We start from the raw sequence: 21,291 nt of genomic DNA on the forward strand, positions 1-21,291 counted from the left end.
GTGCATGGGGCAGTTCCATCCCACACCTTGCAGTGGTGGCACTGGCACGCCACATGGTCTCCTGCCCCACTGTGAGCAAGCAGAAGAAATGGGCCTCCCGTAAATGGGGGGAAAGGCCCCCCAGAAATAAGCCCTAGTGGTATATATAGTAGCTCAACAACCAAAATGCATGAAGCAAAAATATTAGTACTGTACAACTTTATACAGGCTTAAAAAAAGAAACTGAGCAAATGGATCAATTAAAAGTATCACTAATTTTATATTTTAAAGTATTCATTGCTCTTGAATGCACTGTTGTGTGCTTCTAATCTAGAGCAATTTTACCATTACTGTGGAACTATTTCCTTCCATAAACATATCATCAATTACTCAAAGCTGGTTCAGACAGAGTAAAGCCACTAAAACCTTGTCAGAGTGAATCCCTGGTTGTTAAAATTCTACCGAAAGCCTACACTTCTGCCATCTCTCTCTCCCTCTCCCTCTCTCTCTCCTCTCCTCTCCTCCCCCCACCCCTCCCTCTCCACTTTATGGCTGAAATATAGAGATTATATAAGTGTGTGTGTGTGTACGCGCGCGCACACACAAACACACACACAATATTTTTGAAATTCTACTTAATGGCACATAATCAATCATCTGTTGGTGGCTGAGTGGTTCTCATATTGGATGTGAACTAGGAAAGAGAAGTCACTAGAAGAAAATAAGTCAGATGCTCTGACAGACATAGCCAGTGACCGGACTCAGACGCAGCCAAAAGAATTAGCATCTTTTATTCTGTATGTATCTACTTATAATTTTCTCCAGAAAGAGTAAATGTGGTTTAGACTAACAGGCAGCTGAAAGATCCCTCCTTGGAAGAAAGCGGAATATTAGAATTGCCTGAAGATTTGGCTAAAATGATGTAATCTTCCATGTCTTGATCTACTGTCAGAATGCAATACTTTATGCTTTGTTTTAAGTTCCAATGATCTGCAGGTGGCCAAAGACCATGATATCTCCTAACTTTCTGGACAACATTCTGTTTCCCTCATATCAATTCAGTGTCTTGTTATTCTGCAAGCAAACAGGGTGTTTGACAGTTTTTCTCAGATAAAAGATCTGTCATACTGTTGGGAGATCAAATGCATATATGCCCCTAGAATCAAGTTATGGTTTTTCTGAACCATAAACAGGAGACATGTTTTATCACAATGGACAATCAAAATGTTAAAATATTAACAAAAAATTAAAAATATTTTCTAAATATGTAGGAAGAATATTATTCACTGGAAAGTCAAAGTATATCACACTGGGTTTCAAGCTTCCGTAAACATTTTTTAGACAACTGCACTCATCACCTATCTAGAATCTGAAGTTAATGAATTTGTTTTTTCCCTTTTAATGGATCCCTCTTTCATCTACTGACATTTACAGTAATTACAACAATCCTCTCCTTAGATTGTTCTGAGTCATTCTTTTTTTACTACCCCCCAAACTGTCATGTGAATTATTTCAGATAACTAACTCAGATAACCCTGCATCTCCAGTAACAATTTGATGCTTCTCTCCCTCTCTCTCTCTCTCTCTCCATCTCTCTCTCTCCTCTCTCCCTCTCCCCCTCCCTCCTCCTCCCCTCTCCTCTCTGTCTGTCTGTCTCTCTCTCCTCTTTCTTTCTCTCTCCTTTCTCCTCCCTCCCTCCCTCTCTCTCTCTCTCTCTCTCTCTCTGGAGATTCTGAGTCTAAACCACGCTCCTGTTTGGAATGTTTATGTGAATCCACTGTAAAAGCAAACAACCATAAAAACATCTTCATTTTTAAATGTTTTAAACATTAAATAATAGAATATTATGTCAACCCCAGCAGTATTATTTGAAAAGTTGTTGATCCTCTTGAGTTTCTCATTCATTGAAATAAAACAATGGATCTCTCTACTTTGTAAACAGCACTAAATAAGATATTTGTACCACAGATACTTAGATCCAAAGTGAAGCCATTTAAAGAAACATCGCAGAAAAAAAATCTTTCCATTCCTGATGCCATCCCCAGAAGCTTAGCAAATTCTTATGAACAACATAACCAGTACAGTACTGTATATGACAGATCCAAAGTTCCCTGGAGAGCTCTTCATTAAAAATAGAGAATTTGGGGACATTCATTGGACTTGCAGCACGTCTCAAAGATTCCTCCCATGTTGTTCAGGAGCACCTGGATACAATTGTTAGGGGGCACTGGTGGTCATAGAATGAAGGAAAGAGTAGGAAACCTTATTTTGGTGAAGTTTCTGCAGTTAAATTTTCCTAGGGCATCCATCTGCAGATTATCTGGAAATACTTTAACTCTACCTCTTATCCAAACTCTGAACTGAATATGAAGATTTTATTTCTGCTAATTTTCAAAGAATCTAAGATGTTGCTTGAATGTCAGCCACTCCTCTATATCTTTCAGGTTGTCAAGTTCTCAATTAGAAGGACTGGTTTGCAAACACATTTGTTACTAGCCACATTCTTTGATGCTAAAATATTAGCAGTGGTGAAATCTGAATTTTTTTACTACCGGTTCTGTGGGCGTGGCTTGGTGGGTGTGGCTTGGTGGGCGTGGCAGGGAAGGATACTGCAAAATCTCCATTCCCACCCCACTCCACGGGAAGGATACTGCAAAATCTCCATTCCCACCCCACTCCAGGGGAAGGATACTGCAAAATCTCCATTCCCACCACACTCCAGGGGAAGGATACTGCAAAATTTCCATTCCCACCCCACTCTGGGGCCAGCCAGAAGTGGTATTTGCTGGTTCTGTGAACTACTCAAGATTTCCACTACCGGTTCTCTGAACTGTTCAAAATTTCCGCTACCGGTTCTCCAGAACCTGTCAGAACCTGCTGGATTTCACTCCTGGATATTAGGCTATACTATATGTCTGTTACAATACTCCAAGTACCTTATATCACTAAATGCATGTGAAAGAATATGGCCTGAGGGGTAACAGAAGCCTGAACAGATTTATTAATATGAATAATGATTACCTATAAACACCACAGAGATTTACAAAGCTGCATGTTGAAATAGCTAGATGCTTGAGATCAGTTCATCAGATGGGGGCCAATATGGTTGCTTGGGAGATTGTTTGTCACCACTTGCCCCACCAGTTCTACCACTTTCGCTACAGCAAACCCCTTTTTAACAAATTAGCTTCCTGTATACAAAGCATATGAGGCTAATGCTTTTTTCTCTTTTCCTGGAAGGAAGCCTCATTTGAATGGCTTTCAATCATTCAGTTGAACATTTTACCAAAATAGTGCCATGCTCATGAATTAAAGTGCATTAAATGTTTTAAAAAAAATCACTGTTTTAAATTCACAATTGATTTAAAACTGTTTGAATACCTAGTAACTTCGTGAAAGATGGTTGTGTGAACATTTGGAGAAATAGAAGTTGGGATGGATTCTTTTAGAGTAGACCCATAATTCTATTACAGCATACTGTATAAATTTCTTGTTACATAATATCAAGAGAATACTTCAAAAAAATCTCTAGTGTTTGGAATACGTTCAGTTGTTTCATTCAAACAATTACACAACTGAGAATCTACTTAAGCAATTAAAATTGTTTGGTTACTCTTTTTTACCAAGAAGAATTAGTGCAATACTTCCAACTGCACTTCACTAGAAAAGTCTCATAAGTTAAAGAAAGTCAATACGATAACTGCACATTAAATACAGAGACTTTGCTAACCCTTAGAGTAGTAAAGTCTCTTTCAAATCTTTAGGGATTTCTCCAGAAAGATGAGTAACTCACTCTTAAATCATGCTGAAATTCTACTTGATGAAAAAGCTCCTATACATGCATTCTTAATTAAATGCTCTACATAAATTCCATTTCCATGAAGTCAATTCTTTTTCCCATTTAAATGTGTCTTTCCACTATGAGTACCAGCCTTTGGGGTACCACTTTGACATTCATTGGAAGCATTTCTTTCAGAGGCTTCAATAAGCCTGTAGCACAGTGGACTAAAGCACTGTTATTAACATCTGCTGCTTGCAATTACTGCAAGTTCAAATCTCACCAGGCTCAAGGCTGACTCAGCCTTCCATCCTTTCAAAGGTAGGTGAAATGAGGACCCAGATTGTGGGGGCAATAAGCTGACTTTGTATAAATATACAAAAGTATGAAGGCTATTGCTTAACGCATTGTAAGCCACCCTGAGACTCCGGAGAAGGGCGGCATATAAATTAAAGCAAAAAACAAACAAACCTATTTTCATACTATTTTATTATTGTTTTTGTCATGGATGGACAAGGATTTGGGGTTTCATAATATTTTCTGTTCAACCACAAAGTTTGGTATGACCACTGTAATAATGTTTAGCATTTCTCAATGATTCTGACCTTATCTGGGCAATCTGCCAGGTATTTGCCAACTCAAATTAACTCAATGGGAGGTTAATTCACAGAATGCATTGAATACCTTGTTCAAAATTCCATTTCAATACATAGTATTTTTTTTTTTCTGTTTGAAAAAATGAAACACTTTAAAAAGCTGGAATTATTTATAATTTGTCTGAAAATCTTCAAAAAGTCTAATAAAATTGACTAGAGTAATAGGAAGGCAAATAAAGTAATGACATGTATGGGTGCTGAAATCATAGGTAGACATCCCAGCACCCACAAATCACACGCTGAATTTTTGCAGTGAAATGATATGACTCCGTCAGCAGTGTGTTTTTTCAGCCCTTGGGTAATTTTAAGATAGGAATGAGAAAAGTTTGCTTCCAGAAAATATTGTGCTCCCACTCATATCTTCTGTCCTGTCCAAAGCCAAAAGAAATGGGGAAAAATCAGCCTTACTCCTTCTGGTCACAGCATAGCACCACCAGATGGATTCCTGTGCTCTCAAAAAGGCTGAGAAGAGTTGTATCTTCAAATGTTGCCTATCCTTCAGCTTCTAAGACTGAAGGAATAATATGGCAGTGATAGCCAACTGGCACTCTAAAACCTAGAGACATTAATAATAGCAATTTTGACAGGTCTTTGTCATCCACGATGCTGTTGAAATCCTATTCTGATGCCTAGAGGGACTGAATGGGAGAGAACAGGCTTAAATTGAATCCCAGTCAGATGGAGTTAACATTTGTCCATTGAGGTTCTCTGTCTATTCCAGAGCTGTCTCGTAAGGAGTTTCATAACCCCTGAAGGAACTGGTTCATAACCTTGAGGTTCTCCTGAATTCATACTTCCTGCTACTACAACAGGTGAAGGCCTGATCAGGGAAATATTTCCCCAGCTTGGTTGGTGTGCCACTAGCTAGAATGGAAAGATCTCGCTTGGTTTATGCATTTGTTAGATTACTGCCACATACTCTACAGCCTTTGAAGATCACTCAGAAGCTACATTTGGTTCAACGAACAATGGTTCATGTGCTGACTGGTGTTTGTTGGTGCACCAATATTCTGGTCCCTGCACTGGCAACAGACTTCTTGAGGCAATTTAAAATGCTGTTATTTGCCTATAAAGCCTTACATGGCTTGGGACCTAGTTTTCTACAGGACTGCATTCTTCCAATTGGAATCAGTCAAACCAGTTTAATTTACTCAAGATAAACTATAGGGAGTGCTCCACTTTAGGGAGGTGACAGGAAGCCAAGCACTATAATTATAGTTGGTGCCATAAAACTCATTATGCTGCCCGATATCTGTCTATCTTTCTGTCTATGTACTGTATCTGTATCCCTGTCGCCATCCCTATCCTTATCTCTATCCCTACCTCTATCTCTACCTCTATCACAACAAAGCCATTTAATTTAACTTAGACATAATCTTCTTGTTTGCCTGTAATATATATTCTCAGCAATTGGAGAAGCAGTGCAGTGCCTCAAAATGAGCATCATTACAAAACATCCCTAGCTATTGTGACTCATGGCATATAAAGTACAATAATAAAATACAAAGTGTGATGCCTGATGTCAGAGACATAGCTTATGTCTGTTTTAAGCCATTAAATGGACATCTTCTGTGCTGGGGTCCCTTTATTGTCTACAAAAGGCATGCTCAGAATACACCTATCCATAACCATGGCCATTCCACTTTCTATGGTGTGGATCAAAGAGAGGATTGAATACTCGTATCAACAACCTATTACAATCCTTCCCCCAACAAAATACTTTTTTGCATATATAACAGTTCTAATCAGTCTGTCTTTCCATTTATTTTTTATTTATTTCGTTTATTTATTTAAATTCTATGCTGCCCATCTCACTGAGGCGACATTTACCAGTTGGCCTAAGTAATAGTCCAACTGGAAAGCCATGCATTTTTGAGAATAACTAAACTATCACCTGCAATTGTTTTACATCAGGAAAAGAAAACACAGAACCAGATTTCTATGTCTTTGGAATGGGATCTAGACTCAGTCACGCCAATTGTTTGAAGTATTGCTATTTCCAAAGTGTCTGCCAAGAGTTCATCTAAAACAGGCCCATAATGCATAAAGGCTGAGTATGCAACCTCATAAGCTAATCTGCAGCCACATCTCTTAAAATGATGGGCACGTTTTTGTGGTTTCCTCTTGACTAATTCCTTTGAATCAGAAAAATTGTGATTAGCTGTGGGTTTTATGGAGGTGGTATGGAAGGATTCTTGAAAGCTCTGAGCCAGGAACTAAGTCACCTAAATTAACACTGTAGCCAAGGAAGCATCAGAAAAACTAATACATTGCATATTATTTGCCTGGATGAGAGAAAACACCAAATTCAAACAGGAATCAGTGTCCTAAAAGCATCCAGGTATGCCAACTTCCTATAACAAATGGGTTTACATTAAGCATCACACTCTAATTCTATCTATGTCCTTTTTAATAAATCATATTACAAAACATCTAGTGGAGACTAGTCGCCTTACCCAACAAAATGCCCTCCAGATGTGCTAGATTATATGTTGGCTGGCAATTGTGGGAATTTTATTCCAACACATTTGAAGGAAATCTGGGCTAGAAAGGATCTCCTTCGACAGCAGTTACCTGGTTTCACTGGGCATGGAATGCATCTGCTGAGACCCCAAAAGGCTCCCACGCTTCCACAGCAATCCTCATACCTGGCCAGACCAGGCAATGGATCAGCACACTGGAGATGAAAAAGTGACATTAGAATCTCATCAGTCCCAAATACAAGGAACAAAGAAAATGTGAAAAAACATGGTGAGGAAAGACTCACAAAAGCATGATTTTCTGTGGAAAGTAGAGTGCATGGTAGATATTTTGGATTTAGCAGGAACCCTTGTTAAAAGCACTCCTTAAGATAAGTAGGGTAGTGAAACAACAATGAGTTATTAAACAGCGCGATGTTCCATTAAAACATAAAATGGTCATAATATAGTTATCCTGAATGCAGTGCATGATTTAGCTCAGCTGCAATTTGAATGCTAACAGACATTCACCATATTTGGATCAGAAGTTAGATTTATTAAGAAAAACATGAAGATAGAAAAGCTTACTTTAAATTTACAATAAATTTAATAAATAAAATGGAATAATAAAGTTAAATAACTTTGAGTAATAAAGTTAATTTAAATTAACTTTAAAGTTAATTTAAATCACATTTCGAAGAGAAGGAAGAAAGAAAAAGAAATGGACAGGAAATTCTATTTGTATGTTAAATATAAAGGTAAAGGTTCCCCTCACACATAGGTGCTAGTCGTTCCCGACTCTAGGGGGCGGTGCTCATCTCCATTTCTAAGCTGAAGAGCCAGCGCTGTCTGATGACAATTTCGTGATCATGTGGCCGGCATGACTAAACACCAAAGACACACGAACACTGTTACCTTCCCACCAAGGTGGTCCCTATTTTTCTACTTGCATTTTTATATGCTTTCGAACTGCTAGGTTGGCAGAAGCTGGGATAAGTAACAGGAGCTCACTCCATTACACAGCGCTAGGGATTTGAACCACCGAAGTGCTGACCTTTCTGATCAACAAGCTCAGGTCTTAGCCACTGAGTCACCGTGTCCCCTTATGTTAAATATAGACTCATTTAATTAACAATAGGCTAGGTAAGAGACAGGCCAGGTAAGAGACAGACACAGACACTCTTCCCTTTGCCCTTTGCTCCTAGATGCAGAGATGACATAATCCCCAACGCTATAGCTAAAAAAGAAACTTGATGCTGTCAGAGTCAACTATATATTTTAAGCGAGTAAATAGTCTCTCACACATGAAAATGAAAACTCATCTTTCTCTTTGTACCTTGAAAAGTTAAGGAATTAATATTAGGTACGAGGTGTTGACAATGGATCATGTCTTAAAAATGATATAATCAAGCAAAGCCTTTGGATAAAATAAAATAAATGTCTATTCCCAGACTGAAATATATTATCAAGTGGGGACATATGTATCAAGGATTTTTCATTGATTTATTCCTGCCCCAAAAGGCCTCTGGGTTGTAGTCTTCCCCCTCTAGAACTGAATAGCTGCAATCAACAAGCCAGCACTGGCAGTAATCCACCCCCCACCCCCACCCCCACCCCGCAAATGGCCATGTGCCCACAGATCACATTCCAATAAATTTGGCATCAGATTGAATCTGAAGACAAAAATGCTTTCTGCTCTGGTTTTTTGCTCCAGTTTAAATAGCAGTATAACAGAATAGGCACAACCTTTTCTCATATAATTATTCGGATGTTTTTAAAAAAAGGAGGGAGGGAGGGAGGACAGGAGAAAGAGAAAGAGAATCACATGAACATAGTTTCCCAAGAAGCTACAAGGGAAATTAGCATAATGGTATTTGTTTCCTGAGTAAAAAAAATTTTTCCAAGCATTTTATCTATGATCTACTGACAACAGAACAGCTTTAAAAAGGGCAACCTTTAGACCTAGATTTCTTGAATGTGTATTGGGTCAGACAGAGAATAATAAAGACTTGAACAAAAAGTTTGAATTCAAGATGATTGCACTTCAGGGTCTGCCTGAATCATCTTTATTTTCTCTATTAATGAAAAGAGATGTTTGAACAACTGCAAACTGCTTCAAGATATTCACACTACTGAATCTACCAAATTAGTTTCCTACTCTGCATTCAAAATCTTCAGAGGAAACAGAATGCATCTGTCCAAAACTTAGACATTTCAGTGTCATGCACTGTGACGTTATCGAACAAGAATGCAAAAAAGTTGCAATGCGGATACTCCTCAAAAGGCAGCAATACATTACAGCCCTTCTATGGTTTCTCCAATTCAAGCCACCACTTTATGCTATAGTAAGGTGCAAATAAGGATGCGGTGGCTCAGTGGCTAAGACGCTGAGCTTGTCAATTAAAAGGTTGGCAGTTCAGCAGTTCGAATCTCTAGTGCCGCATAACGGGGTGAGCTCCCGTTAAAGCGATCCCGTTGCGAACTGGTAGTAAAGATAAGTAGAACCCACATCTATTTGGTTCTTTTCTTCAGCTAGGAAACACTCAACTAATATTTTTATTCTCTTCTTTAATTGCCTCCATCACATGAAGCTATTCTATCCTTTACAACTGGCTTTGTATTCTTGAAAGGTTACAGTTAGAACAAAGATAACAAATAATTCACTATTTTTTTATATTTTTTTAAAAAAATCTTTGCCCATGTAGATTCATATTTTAATATGCTTAAATGACAGCATTTTCAACTTTTGCTCCTATTGCCTTGATTACACATTGATTCACTGAAGCATTAACACCATTTTTTCATAGAATATATTTTTAAAAATAAGAAAATGAGCATTTCTAACAATTTACATGCCCAGCTAAGCATGCTCAGCTGATGAAACTAGATTGTTTTTCTTTATTCCAAATCACCTAACATTCTCTCTTTGTTTAAAGTTCGGGATTGAGACATAGCTGCCCTTGTGGCTTTGTCCTTTAATGGTCTTCTCCCACAGTATAAAGGCCTTCTTTTGATTTTTATAAATTAGGTTAGTGGCATCTGTTTAAACAGAATCTATTTTGCCATGATGCTATGATGAGTTAATCTTTATGGCACGATGATGAGTATTATTTTAGGGGGTTTTGGTAGGTGGCAGGAGGCTACAATGACTCTGAAGAAAAGAGCAAAGTAGAATTTTTAAATCTACTTTTGTCATTTGGATTGGAGGAGTAGAGTAAAAATGGGCCAAATAGCTTCTAATCCCATTCACCCCAAATGAAAAGCAGCTCCAAATCAAGACCCTGACTTTTGCCCACCCCATAACTTCCCGCTCCCTTAATGCCTTCCCACCACAAACAAGCTGAAACCAGCTCTCCCCTTTCCACCCTAATGGCAATCCTTATTTTTGTTTACAAAAAACATTGCCAACAATTAAATATTTTGCCAATGGATTTCAGCAGTGCGGTCTCTTCATCCTGTGGGAAGAGTATAAATGGGCGGCTAAGGTGCTTAGGCTACAGGTTCCAACTTTGCTCTATGAGGAGGATAAGGGGGGAAATGTCTATACTGAGACCAGGAGACAGGCAGGGCAAAGTTCCCAATGGAAAAATAGCTCCCCAAAATTCTGCAATACTGGAGCACTCCAACAGTGAAAATGAAAGTTCATATTTTCAGTAATTCTATTCTGGTAACTGAGCCACAAATAAATCAGCTCATCTACCAAGATGAAGACATGAAATTGCATAGGTTAAAGCTACATCTTGAGCACCATGGAAGAGCTTTATGTTCATATAAAACCCAGAAAGACAGAGTTGTTCCAAACCTTTCCATGTACTGTCTCCAGGTAACATTTTCCCATGAAGCCCTGGGACATCTGTTGCTGGTTGCTTTCAATGACAACATTACTGCTTGGGGTGGCATTATTATTGGAATGGGAGGCCACTGGAAGCTGGGGTATTTGTACACTTTCCACACTGTTCTCTTCTGATTGCTCTGAGTCACTCTTCACTCTAGCCACCTGATGAATCTGCACGGTGGCTTCTGGAGGATGCTTAATATGCACATTCACCAGGGAAGGGTATATTGAAGCTGAAAGAAAACGTTGAAAATTATCGTTAGAAACTTGACTTTTCCTTCTATTACAAGCCATCATGAAAATTTCTTAAAAAGTAACTGAAATGGCTGGCATCATTCAAATAACAATTTTAGCATCCATTCTATCCTCAGAAAACCACAGTGTTTTTCAAATCAAACAGTACGTGCCTCCCCCTGGAAAAACAGCAATAATCACATAAGGCTCACAATATATAAGCAAGTGAAATAACATCTGGTTTATAATGAAGCCCAAAAGAAACAACAACAAATGGTGACTGTCACAACTGATAAATAACCATCAGGGCAACATATTGTGGTGATTACATACAGATCAACAATTCTGAGAGTTGCAACACATCTGGAAAGTGACATTCTGGGGGAGACTGCTATAAATTACAATCCATATAACTGGAGCTGGGTTAGATGAATGTTCTGATTTGCAATGCAGATGACTTATTATACAGTTATGGGGTCTCCAAATTATGCTGTCATTCTGTGTGAAGCTAATCAATCTAACTCCTCTGAATGCGATATGTCACTTAATTCCATGAGACACTGGTGTTCAACATCAGCAGTGAAGTTTGCTTTTCCTCCTTGATTCTCCCCTACATCTTATCCTAACAGATGAACATCCCCACATGCTGTATTTAGTTTAGCTTGAAGCACTTCCAGAATGCTCAGAACAAACCGTTTCAAATCTGAAACAACTGTTTTGAATTTGAAACGTCTTGTACAATCCTACTTTTTATATGCCAGACTTCTGGAATTCAGGTATTAAAGAAAAACACTGGACACAGTCGTGAAAGAAAAACATTGCACACAGCCGTATGTACTTTCCAAAAAGATCTCTGTTCCAGAATTTCAGCTACAATTTCAAACAATGATTTTGTTTATGTGGGTGAGAAAATCATATTTTATGTGCATATATTCATAAACACTGCCAGGCAGGAGGATGGAGTGCACAGGTAAGAAAAGAGGACAGGTGCAGATAAACAATGTCTTTAACAACTCAATATTTATTTAGTTATTTATCTTTTCTATATTTAAGTGACTTTGGGCAGTTTATGTTTATATTGCGGGTGATATAAAGCACAACAATGTAACGTAGAAACAAAATGAATTCTACAGTATATTGCTGTTCCCCAAACAATTGAGACCAAGAAAGCAGTGCCAGTTTGAAATAAAGTAAAGAATTTACATTTTGACACATCTTGGCTTATTGAAATAGATGAATTCCAAGATTGATTTTTTTCCTAGTTGGTTTAAAAACTATTAAGTAGCAGTGGGAAGAGAGAGAGAGACAGACAGACAGACAGACAGACAGACAGACAGACAGACAGACAGACAGACAGACAGACAGACTGACAGACTGACAGACAGACTGACTGACTGACTGACTGACTGACTGACTGACTGACTGACTGACTGACTGACTGACTGCAAAAAGCATGCAGTGTGTGCTGGAAGCTGACCTTTTCCCACCTTCTGGGTGTGGACAAGTTTTTTTTGTATCAGCAAAAGTTCACAACTGGGAAGTTTTTAATAATGTCTGCAAATGACTTTGTATATTATTTATAAATTTATACATTCTATTTCAAGAATGACCAGTAAACTAATAGATCAAAAAGCAAATGTCTGCACAGTAGCAAGAACAGAACTTACACCTCTTATATCAAGAATCTTAGACAGGTGACCACTATGACTAACCTAAGAAGTGAGAAGTCATGCAATTAATGCTTACCAAGTTGATTGGACAGAGGAAGGGTATACATAGAATGCTTCACAGAGCTGCTTGCCAGGCTATTTGGAATTTGTTTCCTTTCTGCTTTTAAAACTGGTAGATGGCAAAACTTCCCTGTAGAATTAGATGGGCACCAACATTCATCCCTGCCCACGCAACGCCCTCCATTTAAACACGGAATCTGGCAGAAATCTGTAAAGAAAATAAACGGAATGCATTAAGAAAAATGTATGGATGTTTGCTTCAAATGCAGATGAGCCAGGAGTTGTGTTATTGGGAAATAATAGACATAGCCTATGTGTGCACCTCCGTATCTCCACATTCACTCCCTCCCACCCGGAAAGGATACGAGAGGAATTGACTTGCCAGCCTGGCCTTATGTCTAATGAGTATGCAAAATCTTCTCCCCTGTGTTAACACACTGACTTATATCTTATCTGCTGTAGAGAAGATTATAAATATGGGATAAAATAATTGAAAAGTAATTGAATATTCAATATAACCAATGTTAGTTTTATTGTCCAGTTTATACACTCACTGAAATCAAAATGAGAGAAATGATAGAAACTGTAAGCTGCCTACCGTTGTCTCTAGGTGAGATAAGAAGAAAACAAACAAACAAACAAACAAACAATAAAAGTCAATTACAGAAAGCAAGTATTGGGCTCCTTTTATTCTAAGAGTTTATGTAAGGTAAACTTTTCATAAGCTAAGAAAGTCAGTGCAGCCTTCTGCATTCCCTACTTCATCATGGGTAGGATACCTATGGCATGCTGGCTAAGGGAATTCGGGGAGGTGGAGTCACACCTCTTAAAGTTGTGGGAGTTGTGAATATCAAAATAGTGATATTCTTATAAAAAGAATAGGAGAACGACAATAAAGGACAACTTAGACTGGCCTATTATCTCCAAGAGGATAGGACGGGTCCCATAGAAAGTTGTTTCTTTTCTGCTTCTGTAGATAATTGCTAGTCCAAAAGAAAATAAGAGGGAAAATAAGAGGTCACACATTTGGGAAGACTCACAAATACGGAAACCAGATTTGGGGTCGTGGTCATGTCCGCTCTGGCTATATAGGGTAGTAGTGTCTCCTTTCTCACAATTATTGTAGCAGTGGCCATTGTGACATGTTTGTTTACAGATTGTTGGAGTGAACACTATTTTTATCTTCCTGATTTTTTCTGTCAGGTTAGCTCCTGCAAGAGAAAGAAGAGACACATCACAGAATAAAATATTATGTCTAAGCAATTTATTTTGGGGACTGGCATGCAGCATATTAACTCTTCTGATTATACTGTATGTTATGATTCTCTCAGATTCAAGCAACTTTATTACTTTATTATGTGGCCTGAAGCTTAAGCAGTGTTTATTATTCCTCAAAAGTAAACCTAGAGAACTAAGTATAACCTTAGCACAGCATTCAGGAATGGCTTTTATTCTTAACTCCCTGCTGCAATGACAAGACAACCCAAGTAGGAAAACTGGCCACCTTAATGGGAGAGATAGATTGCTTCCTATTTAAATTAGAGAATCCCATTTATTCCAAATTAGGATTATAGAAGGGGCAATATTTTTTCTACATAGTATTTTTTAAATGAACTCTCATATTAATAAACTTTAAAAGGGCAATTTTATAGGAATCATATAGAACAAAAGTCTATATCAGACAACAGGATTTGTGGCTTACCTGAATGAACAGAACATGATTGAAAGATTTAATCAGATAAGAGTTGAAAAAGGTCCCGTTAAAAGTACACTTGAGAATGTACATATTTAAAAGCTAATATATTCTTTTTCCCTTTATTTTTTTGTCACCTCTCCCCTCCCCTTTTTTATGGGCAATGAGAGAAGACTAAGAACTCTATTCTCAGAAGATATGTTTTGTTATAATAATAATCTACAATGGTAATGCCATTTTCCACCTGTCTCAACAAACATGACTAGGTTGTTCCTTTATTCCTCCAACCAAAAAAAGAGGAAGTCAAAGCCAGAACAATCAACTAAGATTAAGGGAGAGCAATGCTGCAGAAAACAATGAAGAGAAGGGAAGTTCTATTCATTGTTGAATTCAATTCAGACTGACAAAGAAGCTGATATAGTGCAGGGAAGCCAATACACAGACCAGAAGTAGAATGTAAAACCTAGTCCATTCAATAGCAAGGAGAGAGGGGAAAAATCCAAAATGTTTGATAGTATATTGGTGGACAGGGGTGATGAATTAAGGATTAATATGTTCCTGTGGAAAAATCTGTTCTTTTATAACAATTTGGAATTGATTAAAAAGAACACTCACTCTGAACCAGTGGTGAAATCCAATTTTTTTTTACTATTGGTTCTATGGGTGTGGCTTGGTGGGCATGGCAGGGGAAGGATACTACAAAATCTCCATTCCCACCCCACTCCAGGGGAAAGATATTGCAAAATCTCCATTCCCACCCCACTCTGGGGCCAGCCAAAGGTAGTATTTGCTGGTTCTTCGAACTACTCAAAATTTCCACTACCGGTTCTCCAGAACCTGTCAGAATCTGCCGGATTTCACCCCTGCTCTGAACATATACAAAGTACGTTCTTATTTCTCCTCAGTACTCATCACATTAATTTCACACACAGGAATGAGGAGAAAGAAAAAGTGGGATGACTCCAGACTTGAAGAACTTAAGCTCCAAGATGTTCCCTGGGTTTGTCTGCCAGAACAGATTTCATTTTCCACAGGAACATTCTGTTCTACCCCAAATTTTTAGAAATTTCCAGAGTAAATGAGAGTGAAGAAGGCAAATTAGACGGAAAAGAAAGAAAGTTTTGTTTACATGAAAGAGAAACCTGCCTGTGTGATTATTAGAAGCTACCCTCTATTAAGTAATAATGAATTGCTCTGTAGATTGCTTTTTCATCTGAGTAAAAATGGAAATAAAACAATGTATACTTTATTTTTCAGGCAGCATAATTCAGCTAAGAGAAACAGGAAAGTAACGAAGGGTAACAAGGTATATGCAGCACCATTGTCTCAGTCTCACATATCTTTTTTAAAAATCACTAATGATGTAAAGTCTTATTCATTATAGACTTGCAGGAAATGCTGGCTATGAAATCTCAAAATGTCTACACCCAGTGTAATAAAGGCCCACTTCTCCTAAATCCTGCATCCAGGATCTTTTGTCTGTAAAAACAAAACTAAACAAAAAGAACATGTGATTACTCAGATCTTACCCCAGGGAGACAAAACAGGTTCCTGATATACCATTCGTGTGCCAGTACTGCTCTGTTCAAATCCATTCCCATTGGGAAGTATATTGGAAGTTAGATGATCATGATTTACAGCTGGATAGCGTCGGACTGTGCGGGATGATCCAGTATATGACTGAGAAGTAACAAGGGAGCTGCTTCTGTTCTGAACCCTGTGAAGATGAAAGCTAAGTTAATATTTGTGCTGAATGGCTGTACCCATTGAAAGTCTTCTTTGTTTATGAGGTTAAAGCCTGCCTGTAGAGAGAAAGGTAAAAAACTGAGAAAGGTAAGCCAAGAGGCTCTTTTAATATGCTTTTGAGAATAACAACTGTTTCACTCTTCCCATAACTTAAATATTGCCCTCACTTCCACCATTTCAAAAAAAATAAATGTTTTTGGAGAAGCACCTCTCCACCTATTAGAGGTTAAATAGTTAAGAAACATTTTCCTGATTGATCACGGGCACCTTATGTACTAATAAAGAAAATAGTGCCTTCTGATTTGTGATCACCAGATGTGGAATATTCTCCACTTTCCTATAACTAGTGCCAACATTATCGACAATTCAGTGACAGCTCCAAGTTTTTCCCCCTTGGGCATTTAAATTCATTATATTTATCCACTCTACTCTATTTCTGTCTCTTTTTTATTATTTTTATATTATAATAGAGTTATAGCTTTTTTTTATTGCAACAACGTATTTTAGTTGCATTTGTAGATTATTCTGATATTGCAATGCATGAATGAATGTAATTCATCTATTAACTTATTGATCATACTCTTCTGTAATAATATGTATTATTACATATCTCTTGGATTATAGATAATTATTTAAAATCATAGACTATCTTTTTACTTCATCTTCTGAAACACAAGCAAACTTCTTAGCTAAATTACGTCTACTATCATTCCATTCTTCCTTTATATGGTAGCTGCCTTCGGAGAATTTAGTCCCCTGTGAATAGTAATTTTTCCCCAAGAGAATGGCAGATTACAAAAAAATATACAAAAATTGCTAGGGTAGTGAGAATCACTTTCTGTTGCTTTGTTTTGAACAATGCATAACCAGAACAGATCCTAATTTGGCATATTACCATGCAACCATTTCAAAACTCTTTGCCAAAAGCGCTGATTATTGTGGGCTCAAAAAGCAAAACAAACCACTTGAACGAAAAACAAATACCGATCACCAGCGGCAATCATGCAAGTCAAATTAAATGAATTGGCTCTGAGTATAAGAGGGTCACTATTATGTCTGTGCAAGGGGTAACATATTCATAAGGAAAGTTCCATTGTTCCTCAATTCTCTCATCTGTTTCCAAACATGAGCGATCCCTTCAAAGTTGGCTCATCCTATATGAATTTGGAGTGCATTCTCATTCCTGATTTTGGCACTGACTGATCACTATAGAAATATAGCCAAGAAATGGTCCCAGACAAAGAAATAAAACAGAATATACAATCCATAAAAGTCATCAGTGAAAGAAGCCTAACAAAGAATGAATACCCATTAGTAAATTTGCCTTACTTAGGATTTTTTTAAAAATTATTTAGGGTCAGGGGTGGTATTCAGCTGATTCGGACCAATTTGGGTGAACCGGATGCTAATTTTACATCTGGTTCACTGAACCGGTAGTTGCAAGGACTGGCTGGCCCCTCCCACCCTACCCCTTCCCTCCCAGGAGTTTCCATGCAGCCCATTTTGGATGTCAGTTAAGTTCAGGGCCCACACAGAGGCTCTGGGAGGGTGAAAAACGGACCTCCCAGTTAATGGGCCCATTTCCAGCCTCCAGAGGGCCTTCGGAGCCCGGGGGAGGCCGTTTTCGCCCTCCCGGATGAAAGCCTCCAGAGCCCGGGGAGGGTGAAAGCAACCCCCACCACCACTGTGGTGTAGGAAGCCAAATAGGCCATGCCCATGCCCACCCAGCAACTGGGCAGAAAACCAGTTGCTAAAATTTTTGAATCCAACCTCTGTTTAGGATGCTTAGCTTTTTGTGACAGGTGAGCCACAACATGAAGCATATCTTCTCCACTCCCAAGGTCTAGTGCTTCAATGCAGATTCTTACAAAGCACAATTTGTTTTGACTTAGTACATGCTAAGCCTCTTTCTTTCTTTCTTAAGTTTTTCAGCTCTATTTGGTCCTGCTGGTTCCTCTTTCCTCTGCTGGAGAACAGTGCCAAGATTTCCAGACTGCTTTGTTTCTAAGCACCTCAACTACCCTCTTATTTTCAACATCCTAAATAAAGTAGTGGTTAGTACTGGAATTTCCAAAGAAGCCAAAACTTAATAAGATTAAGCAGATTTCATGCAAGATACACAAGCCCCCCAGGGAGCAAGATATTTTACAAATTTAATGGCACCTTTATATTCATTGAGCCAAAGTTCTTTTCCTTTACATGTACTTTCCAGGTATCAAATCCAGTTCTGATCTACATCTAAAATAATTTCAAAAGTGGAACTAAGGTTTGAAGAACTACTTGTAATACTATTTAGACTCATCCTTTATTGGTAAATTACATTGATCATTTTAATCTAATGGTTTGAAACAGAATTAGGTAAATCTTGCTTATATTTTAGGGACCATTCAAAAAGAATTCTCAAGACATTTACATTAATAAGCTATAATTTCCTGATTGTTCATTCAGTAATTTTTCGGAGTATAAGATGCACCTTTTTACCCCCCAAAAGAGGGTGAAAATCTGGGTGAAATTCAGTCTTATAGTCTGAATATAGCCCCACCCACCCGCCGGCCCCCACCGTTCAGACATTTTCGGGCAGTTCCAGGTGGCGGGGATCTGGGTCAGGGCACAGCCTGAAGAACAAACCTCTTTGGGACAGTCGGGGGGGGGATCTGCCCGGCGGCTTTGGTGAACAAGGCAGGCCTCACGGTTCACAGCTGGTCACCCCTCTGGCTGCCCAGTGGGCAGCTCAGGGCAGACAATGGTCTTGATGACTTCACTCCCAGCAACATGAGGAGCCACTGCCGCTGCCACCGCCTAAGCCCTCTCCGCACCCAGGAGCCGAGCCAAGTAGGAGCCCCTAAAGTGAAACGTCCCTCCTTTTCAGCCACCACTACCCGTTGGCCGGATTCCCCATTGCAATTCTCAGAGTCGCGTTTCAGGCGGCGGCCAGTTCCCCTGCAATGTGCAGTGGGGAACCGAGAGGGGATCGCAGCTCTGTCGCCTGAAAATGATAGATTCCAAAGACAGCTTTCCTTCCTGATTCCAAAGGAAAGTGTTTTTGGGCGGCAGACCCGCAATCCCCTTCCCGATTCCAAAAATGGGGTGTGCAGAGGCAAAAAAAGTACATCATGTTTCAGGCGACAGAACTGGCCAGGAGGAAAGAGAAGGTGAGTCTGCTGAGAAGGAAGATGAGGGCGCACGGCTGTGCAATGTGCAATGGAAAGAAAAGCATTTTTAGGCGGCAGCACTGCAATCCCCTCCCCAAATCCAAAGAGCCTTGGTAGTACAGTGGTCTAAAGCACCCTGTTATTAAGACCAGCTGCCTGCAATTACTGCAGGTTCGAATCTCCCCAGGCTGAAGGTTGACTTAGCCTTCCATCCTTTCTAAGGTAGGTAAATTGAGGACCCAGTTGTGGGGGCAATAAGCTGACTTTGTATAAATATACAAAAGGATGAAGGCTATTGCTTAGCGCATTGTAAGCCGCCCTGAGTCTCCGGAGAAGGGTGGCATATAAATCAAATTAAAAAAAAATCCAAAACGGTTCCCAGTTCCCCACTGCACATTGCAGGGAACTGGCCACTGCCTGAAACGCGGCTCTGAGAATTGCATTGGGGAATCTGGCCAACAGGCAGCAGTGGCTGGAAAGGAAGGACGTTTCATTTTAGAGGCTCCTGCTCGGCTCAGCTCCTGGGCATGGAGAGGGCTTAGGCGGTGGCGGCAGTGGCAGCGGCTCCTCACATTGCTAGAAAGTGAAGTCATCATGACCATTGTCTGCCCTGAGCTGCCTGCTGGGCATCCAGAGGGGTGACCAGCCGTGAACTCTGGGGCCCGCCTTGTTCGTTGAAGCTGCCGGGCAGATTCCGCCCCCCCAGACCATCCCAAAGAGGTCTGTTCCTCAGACTGTGCTCCAATCCTCCCCCCAGAGCATGCAAAGGGTCTCTTCGGGAGAAAGCGAGTAGTCCCTGCAGACCGCAGGAGCACCCCAATAAGTTTTATGGAAAAGAACCTCTCAGTACCGGTAATCAACTCCCTCTTTCCTCAGCTGAGTCTCTGAGGCACCTCTCAGGAGGAGGAGGAGGGTGGTGTAAAACAGCGCCACCTTAAACCAAAGCCTCTGAGTAACTGGGAAAGAAAGCCGTGCTTCCTACAAAATAGAAAGGTACTGTAATCCAGGCCAAAGAACCCAGGCTTTCAATGCCTACGGCTATAGGTAGGAAGACGGGGGCGTCTCGGGAGTGAAGCCTTCGGTGCCAAGTCCCTCTTTTGCCCCCATGAAAATCATCCCCTACCCCACTCATTCCAGTTAAATGCACGTAGAGTAATAGGGTTTGTTTTAAATGGATAAAAAGATTTGTGCTGCTTGTTATCAAAATTGAGTGGAAGTGAGGATGCGGCTGATCTTGATGCTGGTTGGCAGAGGCAGAATTCTTGTTTTCTTGTTTTCCTCCCCAAAAATTTAGGTGCGTTTTATACTCCGGTGCGTCTTATACTATGAAAAATATGGTAAGTAATACTTTGAATTCATTCCTCCACTTGATTTCTCTGGCAACATGAAACCTGTGCAATGGAATAAGTTTAATAAATTGGAATGTGAATTAACTATTTGGTCATCCACACAACCTCCTCCCTCTTCCCTTTGAAGTGTGAACAAGCAAAACATCATATTTTTAATTAATCAAAGCATTCTATATAGTTCAATCAGACATTTATACTTTAAAGCAGGGGTCCTCAAACTTTTTAAACAGGGGGCCAATTCACGGTCCCTCATACTGTTGGGGAGCCAGATCGGCTGGGTGGGTGTGGCTAAGTAGTCATGTGACTGGGCAGGCATGGCTAGGTCATGTGACTAACTGGGTGTGGCCAATTTAACAGTCCATTAAACAATGCACATAAATTAAACTTTAATTTGTTTTGCTCCTGGGGGTGTTGTATTTGCTTTTGTTTGCATGTTGCTCTTTTGGTTGACTTTCTTTTTACTAGATCATTTTTTCAGTTGTTTAGGAGTCTAGGGGTCCACTTCAGAAAACTCAGTTTTGCAGCAATTCTTCTCACCTCCAAGGATCTTACAATCAAGTCATTGTGTGTGTGTGTTCTCTCTCTCTCTCTCTCTCTCTCTCTCTCTTTCTCTCTCTCCCTCTGTCTCTCTCTCTCTCTCTTTTTATCTATCATCTGGAGGCTGAGGAAGTGAAAAACAG

At 39.5% G+C, this 21,291-nt stretch overlaps 1 protein-coding gene across 1 annotated transcript in view; it reads right to left on the reverse strand.

Moving 5' to 3' along the window:
* LTBP2 (latent transforming growth factor beta binding protein 2) overlaps nucleotides 1–21,291 on the reverse strand; it is a 104,669-nt gene that overhangs the window by 53,314 nt on the left and 30,064 nt on the right. The window contains exons 4-8 of the mRNA XM_070931410.1: nucleotides 15,894–16,081; nucleotides 13,712–13,882; nucleotides 12,688–12,879; nucleotides 10,675–10,940; nucleotides 6,988–7,090 (exon numbers count right to left, since the gene is read on the reverse strand). Of these exons, the coding sequence (XP_070787511.1) occupies nucleotides 6,988–7,090; nucleotides 10,675–10,940; nucleotides 12,688–12,879; nucleotides 13,712–13,882; nucleotides 15,894–16,081 (920 nt within the window). The remainder of the gene's footprint in view (nucleotides 1–6,987; nucleotides 7,091–10,674; nucleotides 10,941–12,687; nucleotides 12,880–13,711; nucleotides 13,883–15,893; nucleotides 16,082–21,291) is intronic.

This window comes from Pituophis catenifer, unplaced genomic scaffold (assembly GCF_029215685.1).
Source record: "Pituophis catenifer annectens isolate HBS135680 unplaced genomic scaffold, rPitCat1.0.hap2 SCAF_1, whole genome shotgun sequence".
Lineage (NCBI taxonomy): Eukaryota > Metazoa > Chordata > Lepidosauria > Squamata > Colubridae > Pituophis > Pituophis catenifer.